The sequence below is a fragment of the Mchenga conophoros genome, linkage group LG13, assembly GCF_057382185.1.
Source record: "Mchenga conophoros isolate Kocher_MC1m ecotype Shallow Benthic linkage group LG13, M_conophoros_male_GT1.1, whole genome shotgun sequence".
Classification (NCBI taxonomy): Eukaryota; Metazoa; Chordata; class Actinopteri; order Cichliformes; family Cichlidae; genus Mchenga; species Mchenga conophoros.
In genome coordinates, this window is record NC_140538.1 from 1260572 (window position 1) to 1277681 (window position 17110).

Below are 17110 nucleotides of genomic sequence, written 5' to 3' on the forward strand. Positions count from 1 at the left end.
GTGGGACTCCCTGGGTGAGCGGTACATCCCAAAGTACCTGCACCCAGTGTTTTAATGTTGGGAGTGTTCAGGGAGCCTGGTTTAATATACATTCAGTAACACACTGAGATAAGACTTAATGGGAAAAACTCCATTATTTTTGCCTGTTTGTCAACAGTTTATCCACACACAGCTGTCCTGAGTGATGACCTTTAACCTGTAATAAAACATTTGTAACTTGATGGCTCGGTCTTTTCCAGGATCACAGGATCACCATTAACAGTGATGAAACACACAGTTTGGGATGTTTTGTTCCAACATGTTAGATCAGATTTCTGCAGAACAGCAAATATGAGAAGATCTTTGGAAGCACAGCGTCCTTCAGTCTACTGTCGGGATCACTGATCCTGTTACAGGACAGACTTTATGCTCTTTGTAAATATAAATGTCACCCCTCTGTACGTGAAACCATATCAGATACAAACTGTTGGAGAGAGACGGGTGTTATAGTCCAAATCTGACATTATTGTTTGAACTTGGAGATTAAAGTGTAATACGTGTGTTTAGACAATGAAGCAGGTTTGTGCATCACCTGTGTCGGACCACCGAGTGTCTTTGCTGTGATGGTAACAGATGATAAAAGGCTATGTGGACAGTGTGTGTAGATGCTGTCACCAGGATTGTCCACATCTGTCTCCTCGCCATCATTTAGGATTTAGAGTTACACAAATATTTACCTTGTTAACATTATTTTGTTATTGTAACAGCACCTGGATCCAGAGGAACATCTGCATCAGGATTCGTTTATATTTTCGTAACAGTATCAACTCATTGTCTCAGTTTATTTTAGTTTGAGATTTTAATGCATTTGTCATGTCAGGTTTGGACATGGCTGAATGTGGCACACACTGTTTGATTTGAATAAAATTCACTTCTTAACCGTAGTTTTTCCAGTGTGATTTACATTGTAAGATGAATACTGCAACCCTTAATTACATAAGACTGTTGATAAATTAATGCTGTGAGAGGGAAGAACGTCCTGCTAACAAGAAGAGAGACCTCCACCAGAACGACGCGTACAGACGTTAAACTACAAGACAGAAAACAGAAGAGCACAACGAAGCCTCAGAGTCACCTGATCGACGGTTTTATTTACATTCATTAGAGACTTTATGCCCCAGTCATCCTTAATGTTCAATAAAGTTATATTTCCCCTAAAGGTTGGAAAAGTTTCATATTCATTTTAGAAATTTTATTTAAAATGATCAATTTTTTAATAAAATGATTAAAGTCATGAAGAGACATTTCTTGCAAAAGGGTTTGAACAAAGATGATTGGGAACATGGCTTATTAACTTTACTTGTACTAAAAAATCAGTGATTATTGTAAAAGTAACTAAGCTTGGATACATATGATTATGTTGTGGGGGGGGAATAGTGTAGGACGAGCTTTTAGACATGAGCAAAGGCCCACTTTTATACAAAATATACTCGGTTCTGTCATGAGGACTCAAATGGCACTGAATGGTTGGAATTACCCGTTTGTCCTTGAACAAACATCACACTTTACTTCCTGTTATAGTTGTCATCTTTTGATTTTGAGGTGCCCAGCAACAATCTTTGAAATTGCTCCATTGAGAGCTGTCCTCTTTCTGCCCACTTTAACAACCTGTGTGAAGGCAGAACAGGATCTGTTAGTACTGAAGAGTAACCTGAATGATCAGTTGGGAATATTTAGACCTATTTTACATCAAAATGGAGGCTTTCTATTGGGCAACCAACAGATGCTCTGAGGTGTCCTAGCCGTGTAGGGCGGAGCTGGTGTTAGCTACATTAGGACAAGAAGTGTCTGTGCTGCTGGTGTCAGAAAATCTTAGAAGAGCGTGTGATGAAACCCAACACATAAAACGATAAGCAACAGTCTGGGTACTTTGGGGAATAAGACATCTGTGATGACCAAACACATACAGCTGTAGAACACCCGCCCACAAGGCACACAGAAGCCCCGCCTACAAGCCCCGCCCAAAAGACACATTAACATACAGAGCTGTACAAGAGCCGCCCACAAATGACACACAGCCAGTGTTGGTCAAGTTACTTGAAAAAAGTAATCAGTAACTAATTACTGATTACTTCCCCCAGAAAGTAATCCAGTTACTTTACTGATTACTTATTTTCAAAAGTAATTAATTGCTTAGTTACTTAGTTACTTTTTAAAAACCCAATTTACAACCTGAGTAGGTGATAAAGTGATAGATCTTTCAGCCCAATTCTACTTTTTCTGCATAATCATCATACAAAATGTAATCAAATGGAAAAGTCTCTTTTTAAAACTTGTTTTATTATTTTTAATCTTTTAACTTTATGCATCAAGCAAAAATTTAATTATCTGCAACATTCTCTGACTGGAAGAAATTAGTTTAACATTTAAAGCTATTTTCTGCACATTCCAGCACATAAAATAAAATATTTTTTGTGTTTACACTCAGTCTTTCAAATAGATGCAAGTAAAACACAGCAGAAAATAAATAAAGTCACAGACTCAGCGGTCCTGTTGCTCTATTTTCACCTGTAAAGCAGGAGTGGGGCAGGCGGAGGTTTACCCTGGTGCAGGTGTGCCGCGGTCAGTGGAAGAATCCGCGAGTTTCTCTGTGAGTTTCCCATTACGTCGTAGCTACTCGGTGCTTGTTGGAAGTTTAGGGGTTTTTTCGCTGTAAAAAGAAGTTTTCTTCCCACGCACAGCGGACACTAATGTTTTTGTCACTTTTTATGGAATCAAACTCAAAGTAAGGTCAGTACTTCCACGCTTTAAACGCTGCACGCTCATACTCTCTCTGCACTCGATATGTGATCCATTGTTGATCTGCACACAGCTGTTGTCACGAACGGCGCACTCGCTTACGTCACTGTCATGAGACATTCTCGCAAAAAATCACGGTTTTAGTAACGCAGTAACGCAGCGTTCCTACGGGAAAGTAACGGTAATCTAATTACCGTTTTTGCAATAGTAATCCCTTACTTTACTCATTACTTGAAAAAAGTAATCAGATTACAGTAACGCGTTACTGTACTTGTACTTGTTACTTGCACATCAGGTTCTTTCACACAGCTCACACAGGATTCCCCGAGTTTCTGACTGTCGTTTGTTTTCCTGTTTTTACGTATCCTATATTATCTGTTCTCATTTCTTCACTACATAACGTTTGATCTGTGATGTGGTTTTTTAAATGAACAAAACATTGCTGTTAGAGTTTTGGCATTTCAAAGACAGTAATGTAGGTCCAGTGATGTTAGCTGTAAGTCTAACGAGGCTTTAGAAAGAACCTTCTTCCACCTCATTCTGAGCCCAGAACGTTTGGTGTTCTCTTAGCCTCCGAGCTACATGTTTGCACTCTAATTGTTATGCTATATGAATTCGGGCTGTGCATTCACGGCCTAACCATGAGCCAAACAAATGCTGATCAGTTTTTCATACATTTTGACTGAAATGTGAAGAGGATGTAAACAGATCTGAGGCTCTTTGCCATCATTTCATTGGCTGTTTCTCAGGGTTTAAGTTTATCATGCTAAATGTTTTATAAGAAACTTCCCAGAAAACAACATTTTTATATTTGCATCACATTTATGATCCAGTTCTTCAAGAAACATGACACCAGGGTTTGTATGATATACATCCTGAAGCCCAAAGTCTAAACGCAGCATCTGATTCTTGTTGGGTGAAAACCTGGTGATGCCACATTGAAGTATTTTGTGGGGTAATTCTTTTAACTTGTTTCTCGTGTCATATTAAATTTTTCTTGTATGACAAACTGGTTTGAAGTGCTTTTGCAGTTACATGTATGAGACATAAAAACATAGAAAGAGGTTGTTTTAGAGCATACGTTTCCACATGGGCCCAATATTTGCTCTTTAAATAAAACAGAATGGCCCTTAATGGACAGAGCAACAATGTAGAGTAGTAAGGTGAGAAGGATAAAATGGGAACGTTTGATGTGACGCTGCAGGTGTGATTGCAGTCACACTGATGAAGGGTGCAGATGCAGGACGATGATTCGTTTATGACTCAACACCAAATTAAAAGAAAAGCCGGAGCAACAGGAGACAAACTGTTGTCACAGGTTCCTGCGAGCTGGGTCTGGATATGTTTATGTATACATCCTTGTCCTTAAGCAGTTCTCCTACTTATATGTATATGCAAGTATATTTACTATATTGAGTAAACATAATTTATATTTGATGGGGGTGTCACGAAATCGATCAATGCAGAGCAGTGAGACAAACCACGGAGGCCCCAGAGAAGTGCAATCAAACGATGAGTTTATTTACCAGGAGAAAACATCAGCACATGTCCTCTGACCAAAATACATGTTGTGGATACTTATAAAGCAGTGGGGTACACGCCCCCCCATGGCGTCAATGACAGATTAAAATAGGTTCCAGACATTAGTCACAGTTAATCGTACATCTTTAATAGCTATAAGCAGACATAGAACTTCTCTTTTCTATAACACCTTCCATACAAGGTAGTAAACTTCAAGCCCTCAGGGTCTCTGAGGCTAATTATTGACTCAAATGAGTTAAGGCCTCAGGCCGGACACATTCCTAGATTATATGTATTATATGTACTGTAAGCATGTATGCAGTCATCCTTCTATGTTCTAGTTTCCCTCAGCATGGATCACCTGGACAGTCACGCCAGTGAAGCTTAAAACCTTTAATGAACCGAACATCAACTCGAAATAAGCACAGATATGCAATGTGCATAAAATACTTCTGGCTGTACCTGTAATAAAAGTTATCATAATAAAAGGATCCTCAAATGGACATCTTCAATAAACAGCTGTAATGCAGTATCAAGACTGTGAGAAATATTATTAAGTGGAATGATGCTGTAAAGAATGTTATTAATGCAGTTATAATGATGCAGGTTATACGGCAGCAATAAAAGAATTTCTGTATCTCCACAAGGGACATCCTGTTCCTTTCACTGCAGTACATTTCTACCGTGTAAACCTTTATTTGTGTTCTCAGGATCAAAATAAAGTGGTTACATTTTGAGATTACCTGGTTACATCTTTGTGTTGTGGGTTAGTTTTTGCAGTAAATTTTGGGTGTACATCCTGTGAATGGACATCCTGTGTTATATGATCTCATCACAGACGTCACCTTGTACATTTGAAAATGAGAAAGCATCCTGCCTCCTGATGTCAGCAGAGTTAGCGACACCGGCCGATACGTTCTCCTCACAGTAGAAAAATAAAGAGACTGTTTGGAGCTGTTACAGGAGACTGTGTTACACTTCAGAAAAATAAGATTTCATGTCACAGTGCTGCAAGCTTGCTTTCCTTCTTGATGGTGCGTACGTATTCACAGCCATAGGACTATTCTGCCTGGCACTTATGTCTTGCCCAGTCTGGTCTGATTGTGGCATTCACCTTGTACTTGGCCGGCTGCAGGACCACTCCGAACTTTCCCTCCAGACTTGGCAGATCATGGCCTGGTGGGACAGTCAGAGTGAAGCGCTGCAGGATCCAGGACAGGAAGAGAAAGAGCTCCATCTTGGCCAAGGCCTCACCTAGACATACTCTCAGCCCAGCACCGAAGGGCAGGTAGCTGGGTGATGGGATCGTCAGTCCTGTGCCTTCACTATTCAAGAACCGGCCTGCAGAGCAACAACAACAGGTTTCACCAGCTGGGATGGTCACAGAAGCTAAACTAAAAGAACTGTCAGATCCAGCCTGTATACATATGTTGGTTCAGGATTTCATGTATTTGTCTCGATCTTAAAACAGTGGCGGTGAATCAAACGGGAACAAGACTCCAGGTATCCCCTAAGGTGAGGGTTTCCTGGTGAGACACTGACTTGCTGCTATTAGAGTCCTTTCTCCTTGGACTTTCAGATTCCTTGGAGAATTTGAAAGTCCAAAAATTATCGTTTGATGCATGCTCAATGCTGCAGCTGGGATAGGCTCCAGCGCCCCCCGCGACCCTGAAAAGGATAAGCGGAAGCGAATGGATGGATGGATGGCATGCTCAATGATCCAGGTAAGTAAATCCCCAAACGTTGATTCTGTTCATCTGGACGTGGCCGTTTTTTTAGTGGGAGAAACGTTTCGTCACTCATCCAGGTGACTTCTTCAACCCAAAAACCATCAAAAACAGGGTGTTTGTCGGGTCTTTAACATACAATTCAAAGCACCCTGATGTCACTGTTATTGTGTATTAACTTAAGTAGCCAAAAGCCATAACAATGATAGGAGCCAGAGACAGTGTCTGCCTTTCTATCACCATTAATCATCCTTGACTGAGGGAAGAAACCAAACAGACGTTTGCCTCAGAGAATAAAATCAGTTTCCATAACTGGATATTAAACTGTGGACAGATGTTTGCTCTTACCAGGGTCAAACCGCTCTGGGTTCTTCCACTCCTTCTCGTCATGGTGCAGAGCCCACAGGTTGATAATGACTCGAGTTCCCTTCCTCACTGTGAAATCTCCAAGGCTACAGAGACAAGAGCTCCCAGTTCACTCATGGGATTGACAATGGTGTTTGTGCATCAGGTAAATGTATTTTTAAGACTTCATTCAGAAACAGAAGATCCCAGATCAGTCCTACTTGTCAGTACAGAGCAGTAAGCTTCCTGTCCTAATAAACAGCCTGGTCACTTTTCACAGAAGTGTGTCATTTTAATAGATCGACGCAGTCAGCAGTCACCTCTGCTGTGTGTCAACATGGCTTTATTAAATGGGTGAACTCAGTGAGCATCGCTGTACCTGGTGTCACAGAGAGCCACGTGGGGGATGAGTAGAGGTGCCACGGGGCGAATCCGTAATAACTCCCTAATGGTGGCCTCCAGATAGGGCAGACTGCCTCGGTCGGTGAGTTTAGGAGAGCGGCTGTCACCCACCGTCCTGTCCAGCTCATCCTGGATACGTCTTTGCACCTAAACATGAAGCAGTAGAGTCACTGTGCATCGGAGATGCTCTTTAACAGCTTCACACACTCAGGATTCACACGTTTTTCTCTGTTGCATTTGATTAGAATCAATAAAAATATTATTCCCATTGGCTGCTGCAAGTTGGACATTAATGGGAATAAAGGGCGTGGCATGCTACTACACAAGTTCAGATTAACATCACTTACGTGTTGTGAGACTTGGCATGTTTTCATATGTGTGCTTTCACATTCACACTCCGGGCAGGTGAGTAACCTGATCTGCAGCTGCAGCCACCTGGAGTCTGTATGCTTCATTCAGCTGTGGTTTTCTTGCAGCTTCACAACAACTGACTTTATTAATGACTTTGTGTGTGTTGATGATGTTGCATAGGTATAGTTTGTAAAAAGATGCTTAAACTTAATTAGATTCAGAGTTTTAGACCACAGACAGAGAGGAGGAGAAGGGTCGTTTTCATCAGACATCTTTGAAACCCACGCCACGCGCCTCGTGGAAACACTGCTGCTGATCGAGCCTTACCTCTGGGTGATGAATCAGGTACGTTATGGCCCATTTGAGCACAGTGGTAGTGGTTTCCACGCCAGCGCCAAAGATGTCTCCCACTGTCATGAGAATGTGGTCATCACTCAGGCCCACGGACTCTGCACTTATCTCTGATGTGTTGTTGTTCTCCGCACTGCGCTTGGCTCTTAGCAGAGCGTCTATCAGGTCTCTCTGCACGTGGTCGCTGTAATTCACCTGTGAGGGAGCAGCATGTCAGCGTACAGAACGCTTTGTATTTATTTAGCAAAGCAACCTAATGTGACCGCTGTAGTCAAGTATGTCTCTGTGTGATAATGTCCACCATCTCACAGCTGCACAGGATCACAGCTCTACTACAACATTGTGGTTTTTCTGCCTCAAATGTTGCCGATGCATTTGTACAAATGAAAGGAACCAAGTATGTGGTATAAGGTACGGGGCACATGACTAAGAGAGCAGTTTGTACTGTACACTACCTTTAAATTTCAAACACTAATGGCCCCGTGGTTAAAGGGTTACCTTGTGTTCATCAAATTTCTTCTGTAGAAGTTTGTCTCTCATGGAAACACAGTGTTTCAGGAGACGTAGGTCTGCATTAGGAAAGATCTGTGATAAAGACAAAAACAGCCTGATAAACATCACGGTCCAACTGTCACCTTCTTGCTCATCGCTCACAATGTGCTGCGAGAGCTCGCTCGTGCTAGCATCATTATAAACATGCACTGCAAATGTGTGTGGATCAGACACTCTTCACATTCTTTCACCATAGATTCTAAGCAACACCAGAGTGGCAGTAATCCCACTAAGGAAACGCAACGAGGCGGCCTTTATCTTTCTGTTGATTGCCTACATTTACACTGCGGTCTGATTGTTTCTGCTCTGAGTTCTTGCTGCTTACCTGCAGCCAGGGGAAAATGTCCACCAGGCTGTCTTTGGCCACAGTGTCCACAATGCCCTGGCTGTACTGCAGCATATTCTCAAACTCTGGGTCGCCTCGGCAGTAGGACGAGTTGAAGCAGAGAGAGCAGATAACATTGGTGACGGCGCGAGTCAGCTCGGGAGAAAGATCCAGGGCCAGCCCCACGTCTGCTGCCTCTGACAGCACGGAGCACAGAGACTGGGCCTCTGCACAAACTGGGCAAGACAAAGTTCATTACCTTACATATTTATCATACTTAGAAACACTACAGCAGATATTACTGCATTTGGAGCATTTGAAATCTCTCTGTACACACACACACACACACACACACACACACACAGTTTCCTACTGTTGCCAAACTTTTGTTGTGAGCTCTATATAAATAAACGTTATTGTTTCTCTTTATTATTTTCATTGTGCTAGAGTAGAATGAGAGTAGAATGAGAGTAGAATGAGAGTAGAATGAGAGTAGAATGAGAGTAGAATGAGAGTAGAATGAGAGTAGAACGACCAATCACTTTGTAAAAACAGGTCCTTTCCACCTGCTGACTGATCATTGCATTAGATATTTCTCTTTAACTTAAATCTATGCTTAAATGCTTTGAAGAGTAAAAAAAGTCCTCGAGTGTGTTCGTTTAAATGAGTGCGTCTGCCTGTTGTGATTTATTGCTGCTGATCTGCCTGCCATACGCAGTCTCACATGAGAGAGTGGTATCAAACTAGAGGAGTGAACTGTACTCACTGGTCTTCTCAATAGAGGCACAGCCTTCTCCAAACATGCACAGGGCTGCGTGGACTATCTTCCTGTGGAACTTCCACGTAGCACTGTAGTCTCCAAATGCAATGTCCTTCCCATCTTTAGTCAGAATATCTGTAGTTACCTTCATCACAAACACGACATGATGGAAACCAATCCAAAAAACAACCAAACAGAACAGGACATTTAGGAGAGAGTTATACCCACAGTTCTAGGTCTTCCTGCAAACGTCTTTCCCTTCTTGAGCAAGACTTCTTTGGCGTGCACATGATGGTTGACGACAATCACGCTGTGGGAGCCCATCATCAGCGAGTATGTTTGTCCGTATTTTACCTGCAGTTCTTTGAAAAGCACATGTGGTTGTAATTCACTCTGCAGGCTCAGCAGGCTGCCAATGAGTGGTAGTGCAGGGAGGTGTGGCGGCTCCCTAGAACCGTGTGCAGACATCCTGAACTTGAACTGCAGTGCTAACAAAGTGAGGCCCACCAACATGAACACACACAGATACCAAAACCAAGCCATATCAGTGACAGAGGCGCTTGGTTCAACAGAGCTGAAACATCCCAGGAAATATCTGTTCAAGGTTTCCCAACCACTGCGGAGCGCTGCTTTTATGCAGCAACTTCAAGGCCAGGTCCTTGAATCTGTAGGACTGTGACAACTCAAACAAGATAAGATGACACTCAGTCTTTCTAGAACTACACAAGATGCTGTAAAAGTGTAGAAAAGAACAGAAAAGGACAGAATATAATAGAATAGAACAGGACAGGACAGAACAGGAATAGAATAGAACAGAATAGAACACAGCAAAATCTCCAGTGTTAAATTAACACTTTTGACAGTGTTATATGTTTAAAAGTAACCTAGTCAGTTTTGAAGATTAACAAAGACTAACACTGAGCAGTGCTGATTTTCTAACACTGGAATATTTCTAACATTTTGAGTTATTTTCCAGTGTTAGAAAATCAGCACTGCTCAGTGTTAGTCTTTGTTAATCTTCAAAACTGACTAGGTTACTTTTAAACATATAACACTGTCAAAAGTGTTAATTTAACACTCAGCAGTGTTGTATTTAACACTCAGAGGTGTGGACCCATATAGACACTCTCTAGTGTTAATTTAACACTGGAGATTTTGCTGTGAATAGAACAGAACAGAATAGAACAGAACAGAACAGAACAGAATAGAACAGAACAGAATAGAACAGAATAGAATAGAACAGAACAGAACAGAACAGAATAGAACAGAATAGAACAGAACAGAACAGAATAGAACAGAATAGAATAGAACAGAATAGAACAGAATAGAACAGAACAGAATAGAATAGAACAGAACAGAATAGAATAGAATAGAACAGAACAGAATAGAACAGAACAGAACAGAACAGAATAGAACAGAACAGAACAGAATAGAACAGAATAGAACAGAACAGAACAGAATAGAACAGAATAGAATAGAACAGAATAGAACAGAATAGAACAGAACAGAATAGAACAGAACAGAACAGAATAGAATAGAACAGAACAGAATAGAACAGAACAGAATAGAATAGAATAGAACAGAACAGAATAGAACAGAACAGAACAGAACAGAATAGAACAGAACAGAATAGAACAGAACAGAATAGAATAGAATAGAACAGAACAGAATAGAACAGAACAGAACAGAACAGAATAGAACAGAATAGAACAGAACAGAACAGAATAGAACAGAATAGAATAGAACAGAATAGAACAGAATAGAACAGAACAGAATAGAACAGAACAGAACAGAATAGAATAGAATAGAACAGAACAGAATAGAACAGAACAGAATAGAATAGAACAGAATAGAATAGAATAGACTGAATAGCAGACACGACTCAAAAATCGGCTCAAAATGGGCCTAAAACCGCACAGTGTGAGCCCAGCATTAGAGCAGCAATGTTTGTTCAGAGAAAGGGAAGAATGGGAAAAGGAAAACACCTGGCTGGAAAAAGTTAATATGGGCATGTGCAGTGAATATCAGCGCTATGTGGCCAGAAGTGTGATAATATAACTTATTTTGTGTAATAAACGACTGCAAGGATAGATGATTACAACAAATTGATGACTAATACATAAAAGTAATACATAGATGAATAATGATGATGAGTTATGATGCGTAATCATGGGAACAAGCGGGTTTACAAACAGGAGCAGCTGATTAGCATTAGAAAAGCTGAAATAATACCTCAGCTGAAGCCGATTGTACTAAATGCACTAAATGTGCACAGTTACAAGAATGATTTTATTCTATTGTTTTCTATTATTTTAAGTTAAGCAGGACAGAGTTCTTTTAAAGAAAAGTTTACTTATATTCTCAAAAGTTAAGCATGACAGGCTTCTGTTTAAGAAAGAGACCTGTTTTACTGTGTTAATGTTGTCATTTTGAGCTAAAAATAAATGGCTAAATGATCATTTGTTTCACATGTGTTCATATCACAAAGAATAGAATATGCATCTGCTTAAATCAAATTCAAGTCAAATGGTTAAAAAAAATAATTTCACACGCAAAAAAAGAGCTAGAAAATTCACCACACTGGGAAGGGTGAAGACAACTGGGTCGCCCGGCCCTGGCCACGAGGTGTCCCTTATTTATTTTTCAGGGAGTTGGCAACCCTATGTACAACTTTAATCAGCGTCACGCATCTGAAACGTGTCAATAATAAGCCAGATGAACAGAATGGAGTAAAAGTGATTTTACTGTATGCAAGTGAGAAAGAAACACGCGGAGTTTATTTGCACACAGCCAGACTGCGCGTCTGCACCGGAGCCCTATCTAATCTACTGAACTCGTTGCTGTGTAGTTTGTCCTTTCCTGCGCACCATCGCTAGCCAACATAGGAAAATGGCTTCAGCTGATTCCCAGCCGCGGTTCGGACAGTCTGTCAAAGGCTTGTTATCCGATAAAGTGGGCTCCTGCAGCGGGGATGTTATCGCGTTGACACGTCAAGTGCTAAAAGGATCCCGCAGTCAGGAGGTATCGCCACGCAAGTGATTTTAACTCAAGTTTAGTGATTTTTAGCGTCTGCTTTGAGCAACTAGCTAATGGAAAGCCCATTGTTAGCTAACGGAAACACTACAGGAACTAGATCAGTGTGTATGCTGGAAGGATTCAGCCTGTTATGTTCAATATTTGACAAAGAAAATAAAACCCACCAAAAGACGAGCGCTGCTGTAATATATGCGTTACTGTAGCTGATCATTGTTTATTAATCAAACAGGACACGAGTGGACGGCTGCTCTGACAGCTGGAGTTGTCTTATGGCGCCAGGTGTTTCAGATGTAAACAGCTGACAGTTGTTGTTCTGGCAAATTCGACACGTGGTGCCCTGACTTCATTTAAACGCACGTGTGTGTATTGTACTGAAAATCCTGCTGATTAAAAGCGGAACATATGTAGAAAGTTGAGGATTATTAGGTTTAACAGTTAAAGCAGGAAGCAGCAGATGTTGCTGGGATCGTGAACATATCACTGTGACATTAGTCCAAATGGGCTGAGGGAAGAAGTTTGGGGCCATCCTGATGCTTCGGGCACTGACCTGCTGCAGTGCTTCACTCGCTCACTCACGGTCTTCTGTTGCTGGTAGTTTGCAGCTTTGTGAGTTTTGAGCTGCAGAGACATTTACTGTCCTGTATGAACTCCGTGTTTTCAGTTCTAAATGTGATGCGTCTGTTACTACAAACATCTGTAATGAAAGAACATAAAGCAGATGACTCATGTGAAAGCACCGTGTGAACGTAGTGTTTACACGTCACACGCATGTCTTTGGACTGTGGGGAGAAATCCCGACTGGTGGCAGGTCTGTGTGTGCACGTTGCCACAGTGTACTTATCTCAGTAACTCCTCCAGGTACTTGGGCAGGTTTGTTTTAAAGCAGCTTCATGATAATAGTAGGAAGTCAGGTTTGTGATATTCATCGAACACACGGACGTGTGAATCTTGTTTTGTTGTGAAGTTAAGAGTTAAGTTCAACGAAGCTTCCTAACAGATCTGTTTCTAAAAGCCAGAGAAGTGAAGTTTTTGTTAAAAAGTCCTGATTGTTAGTGTGCGTCTGCACAGCTGGCGTCTGGTTTAATTTCGTTTTGTTTTGTTAACCAAATCTTTCAAATCGATATATTAAACAAACACTGACTCTTCTGGTCCAACGCTAACACGACCCAGTGGGTCTGAGTGTTTGCCTGATCCCAGTTTGATCCCAGGAGGAGATACAAATCCCAGAATACCATGTAATGTGGAATAAACAGACTTTTGCCTAGTGAACAAAACCCTGCTGTCCTTTTCCTGAGGAGTTTCCCTGTTTTCAGGATTTTCTGTTAAATGTGCTGTGGGTGTGGAGTTTTCCACGGTTGCTTTAGCAAAGCTCAGCTGTCACAGGGCAACAGGCTGCGTACCCTGGATGCGCTGCCCGTCTGTCGCAGGGTTTCCAACTGCAGACGGCTGTCCTGATATTTCTGTGACAAACAGCTGTGAGATGTTACTATGGTGATAGAGGTTTGTTTGCTCAGTTGAAGTACTGATTGAATAATCGTAACGATTGCGTTGCCGCGGATGTCTCTTCCAGCTTCTCGGTCAAGCAGCAAGAAGCATGGTGATTCAGGAGGATGCTATCCTGCACTCTGAGGACGTGAGTAGTCTTCTGATAGGTCAGAGGAAATCTCCACGATCACATGAGATGTGCTTCATTATTGGAGAAAGAAAATCCTCAAAAACAATTTTACACTCGGTGTTCGCTGAGGTCCAAAACTGTGTCTGTGCTCTTGCTCTCTCTCTTCATCTCTTGCAGAGCCTGAGAAAAATGTCCATTATCACCACACATTTACAGTACCAGTAAGTAGCACTCGTCTCTTTCATGTATGAAACCTGTTGGCTTTGCTTAAACTGGTTGCTGTAAAGTCTCTCTGTCTGTCTCTGTCTAAGGCAGGAGGCCATTCAGAAGAAGTAAGTGTGACCACAGCTGTTTATGCCTCAGAGAAACAGCTGGAGCATTTCTCAGCAGTAAGCTTGGTTCTGTTCCTCTGTCCTCCAGTGTGGAGCACTCGAAAAACCTGCAGGACCAGCTGAGACACCTGTTGAAGTAACGGAGAGGACATGCTGTGTTTACACGGTCTGCAGACGGCGTCTCAGGACACTGTTGGACTTTTAGTTCAAACGAGATAACATTTGAAGGGAGGCGCGTCTCTGCGTCAGTGAACCACCGTGGGATACTTGACATTTTCATTTCATTTCATTTCATTTCATTTTTATTTTATTTGTTGTGTTCATTAAAGTCACATCAAACAGCACACATGCTTCTGTCATACTGGACTATATGTACACCTGTGGGACGGCTGTGTGACAATAACATCAAAGACCTGAATAAAAGTACTAAATGAGCTGGTCCATTGTCTTGCATTAAGGAGAAACATGACGCTGAGCTGCTCCTGTGACCGGCCAGCGCGTCACCAAGTGGGTGGGAGATACTTTTCAGCATCTCCTCATCTTGGACAACATCCACCTCTTCAACAGCACCTTTAGAGAGTCCGGCTCCACACCCACAGCATCACCTGCTTTGTGGATCAGTGCATTGAGTGTGCTGGCATCTGCGACCCTCAACCTGCTGCTCCAGCATGTCACAGCATCCAGGACGCACTGGCCTCAACAGGGTGTCACCCTACACATGTTAAAGGACCTCAGCTGGTCCACAGTCGTTTGCTTTATCAGGTTGAGCTGCAGATGATTCTGCTTGCACCACAGAACGCAGCGCTCGTACAAAATAGTCAAAATCGAATAAAAGGCTGAAGTGAAGCCAAGTCATCGGGACCTGCAGTCACCTGCAGCTTCAGCACTTTTCAGTTCAGTTCAGTTCAGTTCATTTTTATTTCAAACATTTCAAACATGTGCCTTCACAATCATTACAAAATATCATTCCATTATTTGTTTGAAAAGGAGTAGGCTGAAGTATTTACTTATTTGTCCCTACCCCCTCAAGTTTTACCTCTCATTCATTTAATTTTTTTTTGTCTTAAATTAAACAAACAACATATGAAACATATAAACATATGAAGTAAAACAAAACATAACATACATAAATCAAAAACAAGAAATTAGCAAGCCCCACCACAGTATAGTTTCTTTCATATGAAAAATACAGAATGTGTATATTTGCAGATACACAAGTTATGGAAAAACAACAAACCAAAACAAAACAAAAAAACAACCAAAAAAGAACCGCAACACCATTACCAGCAACATTACCGTCCTGGGTTAACCCCGTTTTCTTCATTCTTATACTTATTTAAAATTAGGTTTTTATATTTTACTTTAAACTGTTTTATGTTTTGACTGTCTTTTATTTCTTCTGTTAGACTGTTCCATAATTTAACTCCTGCAATTGAGATTGACATAGTTCTTAAAGTTGTTCTAGCACTTTGTATTTTTAAATTCCATTTCCCTCTTAAGTTATACCCACCTTCTCTTTCTATGAACAATTTACAGATTTCTTTGGGAAGCAATTTATTTCTTACTTTATACATTATTTGCGCTGTTTTAAGCTTCACCAAGTCTTGGAATTTAATAGCTTGCATTTTGACAAAGAGTGCATTTGTATGGTCCCTGTACCCTACATTATTTATTAATCTAATGGCCCTTTTCTGTATTATAGTTATTGTTTGTGTGTTACTTTTGTATGTGTTTCCCCAGACCTCTACACAGTAGCTCATATATGGCAGTAGTAAAGCACAGTATAAAATGTGCAGTGCTTTCTGATCCAACATATGCTTTGCTTTTCCCAGGACGGCAATGCCCCGTGCCAATTTCCCCCGAACATAAGTAATGTGTGGCTTCCAACAGAGCTTGTGGTCAATGATCACCCCAAGAAATTTTATTTCATTTACTCTTTCTAAATATACATTGTCAACACATATTTCTACTTCGATGTTTTTCTTTTGGTTTCCAAACAACATAAATTTGGTTTTATTGAGATTCAATGATAATTTATTTATATCAAACCACTTCTTTAATATCGTTAATTCCTGTGTGATCATTTCCAAAACCTGTGGCAATTCCCCACCTGAACACAGTATATTTGTGTCATCTGCAAATATTACAAACTTTAAAATCTCCGATACTCTGCAGATATCATTTAAGTACATAATAAACAATTTTGGGCCCAGTACTGAACCTTGAGGTACTCCACAAGCTATATCCATCAAATTAGATTTATATTCATTTATTTGTACATATTGTTGCCTATTCTCTACATAGCTTTTTAACCATTCCAAAACCACTTTTGTGCCCGTTCTTGAACAGGAAGGGATATTTGTGGCCACGTTTTCATCTGATAGGATATTAAACTAAAGTTTAAACGTAGTGTTTTATCCACATACCAGGCTGTAGTCTGGCAACCTCAACGGAACAAAATGAAATTATGGGCAAAGCCTTTATCAAAAACAGTCCTCAGATTTGAGGGACGTTTTTCTCTTACGCTGGCTCTTCATCATCCCTGACTGATGACACGGAGCAAAAGGACAAATTTATCAGCAGCTGAAGGCCAAACAGCTCCTTAGCCCTGCCGGTGTCCCTGTAGCCGTGCTCCTGAGTTCACACGTGTTCAACCAGACTTCAACAAGGCTGCTGAGGAGGCGAAATCCAAGGCTAGGCACGTAGCGGGGCCATCAGTACAGTCTGTGTGCAGGTTGTTGCAAAACTACAGAAACTGTTTGTGGTGTGATGCTGTGGTCCGGAGTGTAACCGGCCTCTCGCTGTGAGGGAGCTGGGACAGGCTCCAGCATCCCCGCCACTCTAAGCAGAAGAATATAAAACACCAATAATAATAAGAACGACTGATCATTTCAGCTGCTGTTACAAAAGAATTTCCCTGAAAGATCATGTGCTCACAGTAAATCAACTTAGGTCGTACCATTTTATTCAAGCATTCAAAGGTCTTCCTTCTACAAGTCTTATTCACTCCAGCTC

The 17110-nt window shown here is 41.2% G+C and overlaps 2 protein-coding genes across 3 annotated transcripts; one reads left to right on the forward strand and one right to left on the reverse strand.

Moving 5' to 3' along the window:
• Positions 1-4278: 4278 nt before the first annotated feature.
• cyp17a1 (cytochrome P450, family 17, subfamily A, polypeptide 1) lies at positions 4279-9739 on the reverse strand. Its single transcript, XM_085295916.1, has 8 exons — positions 9341-9739; positions 9119-9257; positions 8353-8588; positions 7974-8060; positions 7452-7670; positions 6751-6920; positions 6375-6478; positions 4279-5640 (listed from the first exon to the last, which is right to left on the reverse strand). The coding sequence occupies exons 1-8, from the start codon at positions 9653-9655 to the stop codon at positions 5360-5362; spliced, it is 1551 nt and encodes a 516-aa protein (XP_085152042.1). The 5' UTR covers positions 9656-9739; the 3' UTR covers positions 4279-5359.
• Positions 9740-10788: 1049 nt separating this feature from the next.
• borcs7 (BLOC-1 related complex subunit 7) lies at positions 10789-14529 on the forward strand. 2 transcript variants are annotated; one of them, XM_085295922.1, is made up of 5 exons: positions 11784-12133; positions 13719-13781; positions 13941-13984; positions 14075-14095; positions 14184-14529. In XM_085295922.1, exons 1-5 carry the CDS (start codon positions 12002-12004, stop codon positions 14233-14235), a joined length of 312 nt encoding a protein of 103 aa, XP_085152048.1. In that variant the 5' UTR covers positions 11784-12001; the 3' UTR covers positions 14236-14529. The 2 variants fall into 2 exon arrangements, with proteins under 2 accessions (XP_085152049.1, XP_085152048.1); XM_085295923.1 differs by lacking the exon at positions 14075-14095 and having other exon boundaries at positions 10789-12133.
• Positions 14530-17110: the final 2581 nt, after the last annotated feature.